Source organism: Paramormyrops kingsleyae, chromosome 25 (assembly GCF_048594095.1).
Source record: "Paramormyrops kingsleyae isolate MSU_618 chromosome 25, PKINGS_0.4, whole genome shotgun sequence".
Classification (NCBI taxonomy): domain Eukaryota; kingdom Metazoa; phylum Chordata; class Actinopteri; order Osteoglossiformes; family Mormyridae; genus Paramormyrops; species Paramormyrops kingsleyae.
In genome coordinates, this window is record NC_132821.1 from 10,773,029 (window position 1) to 10,776,497 (window position 3,469).

The window sequence follows — 3,469 nt, forward strand, 5'->3', positions numbered from 1 at the left end:
TGATGGAGCTGGGTGCCGGCGGCCCAGTGCGGCATTTCCTCCGATGGCCTCCACCACTGGTGCTGGTTCGTCCTTTGGGGTTAAAAAGACAGGGGACAGCACATTTAATTAAAGTGAATCCTTATGTCACTCTACAACAAAACTACATCACACACATCACAGAAATCACACTTGGCAGTCAGTATTGCACATTGAGAAAAATTCTGCCATCTTATTGGATACAGGAAACGCAAGCTTGGGAGACTTATGCGCTGGTCTTGAATCGGGCCGCCTGCGTTTCAACAGGGGAACTTGACTTATAAAAACACACCAGTTAGTGCACAGATTCCCTGATATGCAGAACAACAGCGAAAAACCACACTGGAAACTGATGTATCTTATGCAATATTACACCAATGTTGAAATGCTTTCCTCGCCCTAGTAGCATAAAAGCCAATCTAGTTTATTTATTTTTGTTTTGTTCAGGCTTTTTGACAAATGAAGGCCCTTTTTAGTAGGCCAGTGTCTAGTCAAAGGTGTAAACTTAAGAGGAAAATAAACTATTCTGACTGTGCCATTAATTCTCTTTTTTCCCAGTTACTTTGGCAATATTGTCTTTTTATTCAATTTTGATAGTAATTTGAAATGTTTTAATTTAAATTATATTTCCACAGCTAGTTCTGGCAATAGTTGAAGTTGTCATGAAAAATAATAACCCTGTACCATGCCTTGATCACTAACTGCTATTCTGCTACTGCTAACAGCATTGTAAGGAACTGTGGTTTTGATAGACATTTCACATAATTAAGTAATGATGTCTCAGCAACAACGTAAAAACCGAAGACCAAATTTTCTGGAGATGTTCATGACATCATTTGCTAGATTTATTTTAAAAATGGATCAATTTTGAAATACAGGTGTTTTGTTATTGAATTTTTAATACTTTAATAACCCATGGTAATTATTCGTATGGGGATGGCATATTATTTGTTCAACCTATAGAGCTGGACAATAGCTTTAAAACAATATGAGGACCATTTCTGTGCAGCTTATATTATGGTAAATATAGCCAGTCAAAAAAAAGAAGTTAAAACTTTATCCATTCACACATCACAGCGACAGATTTTACTGATTTCATTATACAATACAGCAGACATGCCGAAAAGAGCCCCGTATTTTTACTGCTTCATGGTAACAAATCACCGTTTGCCTAAAAGTCAACCATTTTATTATCTAGTATCCTAAGACATGTAGTTCCAAAATAAGATAGTTATCACAGACTGCAAGATTCAACAAGACCAGCCAACCCTATTCTGACTTTCATTCTTCGAGTGCTGAGCTATTCTGGGCATCACTTTGCCGTCCTTACCATGGCTAACTGAACCGGGGATGTCTTCCGGAGCAATCCGGACACTGACTGCCCCATTTGGCAGGAGCCAGTCGATTCTCCAGTGGCACACTGGCGTTCAGGGCAGACATCTCGATCACGTCTTGTCTCTCGCTGGGAAGCTGCAAATCTGAGCTGCTTTGAATGTTCAAATCAATTTAACTCGAAGTGCAACTACAATTGTTATGATGCGGTTCAAACAGACCTCATTCTAGGCATCCGTACAGATTGTCAGGCCCTTCCGAAGTCTGTTACCCCTCACCTCAGATGTTGATGTTAACCGCTTGAGTAAGTGACCTGTGGGTCGCACTTAAACTACTGTAATACTTGGGGCAACGACAAGGTCTTAAACTTTATACATTGTCAAAAAAAACCCTAAAACAATTATACTAGAAAAGTGTCACTTTATTTCACATTTAAAGAGTTATTTCACATAAAAACTGCATACAAGAAAATAGTACAGTGCAATCAGGATGTACTTGGGCCAATTGATTAGAAATTAAGAGCTTTAAATTTGATGAATTTATAATCTGCCCAACCTTGCACGGTGGAATAATCTACCCACATCACTTTTGGGAAGAGTAGCAACAATCAAAATGATGATCTTGCCAAAAATTAACTACATGTTCTCAATGGTTCTCAGTCCCTCTCCCCTGAACGATTTCCTCTGCACCCCATAATCGAACAACAGTTCCTCCCCATCATTAATCCTGTTCAGGGCCAAAAGCAAAATAACGTCCTGTCCCCCGACGGCTGGGCTGTACAGTCTTGGCCGGAGGTTGGCCTTCTTATGGGAATGATTAATCAGCCGGCCAAAAGGCTGTATGCCCGGGTGACAGGCACACTCAGACTTATGGCTGTTCCGGAAGAAGAACATGTAGCCAGATTCTTCTTCCTTCGTCGATGAGTGAATCCGCTGGCCCTCAGTGGCTGTGACTACCGGCCCGTGGTAGTCACACACCACCTCACCAGCCTGGAACTGCCGGGTGGCGCAGACTCCCTTCCCCTTCCCCGCAATGTCCATCACCACAAGTCCCTTCCACTTCTGGTTGTGGATGAGCTCCTGGATGTGGCTAGAGTCCACGGCAGTGTCCACCGAACCCACTGGTCTCCAGTCCTTCAGAACGCTGGCCGCGCTGGGAACGTTACTTTTCCAGCCTTGGTTCCTGATCCAAGCGTCGACCCGGGACTCGGTGGGCTGCCGTCTGCCAAAGTGTGCTGTCAAGAACAAAGTAAATTGTTGTTAGTTAAGAAGCCTATGTAGATAGGACCGTTTCACAGTAAAAAATGTCATTAGTGCTACAAACAATACTCACACAAGACATGCCGTACGCGCATCCTCATCTGGGCCTTCAGCCAGCGATCATAGAGCTGCCGCTGAAACCGGCCCGACGTCTGCGAGCGTGCCGTCTTGTCTGGGATGTCGCCATCCAGGGTCACGGGGTGGGTCCGAAGGAGCTGATCGAACGCTGCCTGGACATCCATCTGTTGGTTGGATGCCAGGGCAGCATCCCGTGCGGCACCACGGGCAGAACAGCTGGGTCCTTCCTCTGCGGAGTCAGCGCTGAGATAAAAATTAAAAAATAAAAAAAAAAACCCACAAACGTTTAAGGTTAGTGTTCAGTGATGAGGGCTTTGGTTGTGTGTCTTGATGTTGGTAAGTGTGTTGACAAACAGAAAACATGCCTACCTTGAGTCACCTGCCAGCTTCTTCAGCAGCTTACTGGCCAGCACCACATTCCGCGACTGCTTCATCCGGTAGTGCTCGTCAGCCGTCGCAGTGGAATGAGTGAAGTAATCGGCCACCAAGGACTTCTCTTGGTCCGTCAAGTCCTTGGTGGCCGTCTCAAAGATGCGCCGGGCCGTCTGGTAGGTGACTGGATCCAGCTTGTATCTAAAATACAAAAATACATTTATTAATACGTCTCACACAACACGTATGTAGAACATATTATAGGGGGAATTAATCATGATGATCAGCTCACTTTTGGTGCAGCCGGTTGAGGTCATTCGAAGCGTTGAACACCGGCCTGCCTGTGGTGGAGACGAAGAACCGTTTGTCTCCTCCCAGGTCATCCAGTGTCGTCCGGCTCCTCTTGGAGC

General features: G+C 44.7%; 1 protein-coding gene across 1 annotated transcript; it reads right to left on the reverse strand.

Annotated features, from left to right (window-relative positions):
• Positions 1-2,070: 2,070 nt before the first annotated feature.
• Positions 2,071-2,877, reverse strand: LOC140582742 (N-lysine methyltransferase KMT5A-A-like). Its single transcript, XM_072707055.1, has 3 exons — positions 2,683-2,877; positions 2,118-2,584; positions 2,071-2,076 (listed from the first exon to the last, which is right to left on the reverse strand). The coding sequence occupies exons 1-3, from the start codon at positions 2,849-2,851 to the stop codon at positions 2,071-2,073; spliced, it is 642 nt and encodes a 213-aa protein (XP_072563156.1). The 5' UTR covers positions 2,852-2,877.
• Positions 2,878-3,469: the final 592 nt, after the last annotated feature.

Excerpts from the sequence above, each read along its gene's own strand:
- LOC140582742 (XM_072707055.1), bottom strand. The coding sequence starts at position 2,851 with ATGGATGTCCAGGCAGCGTTCGATCAGCTCCTTCGGACCCACCCCGTG. Across the intron at positions 2,585-2,682 it reads GCGCGTACGGCATGTCTTGT|CACACTTTGGCAGACGGCAG; the intron begins GTGAGTATTGTT and ends TGTTCTTGACAG.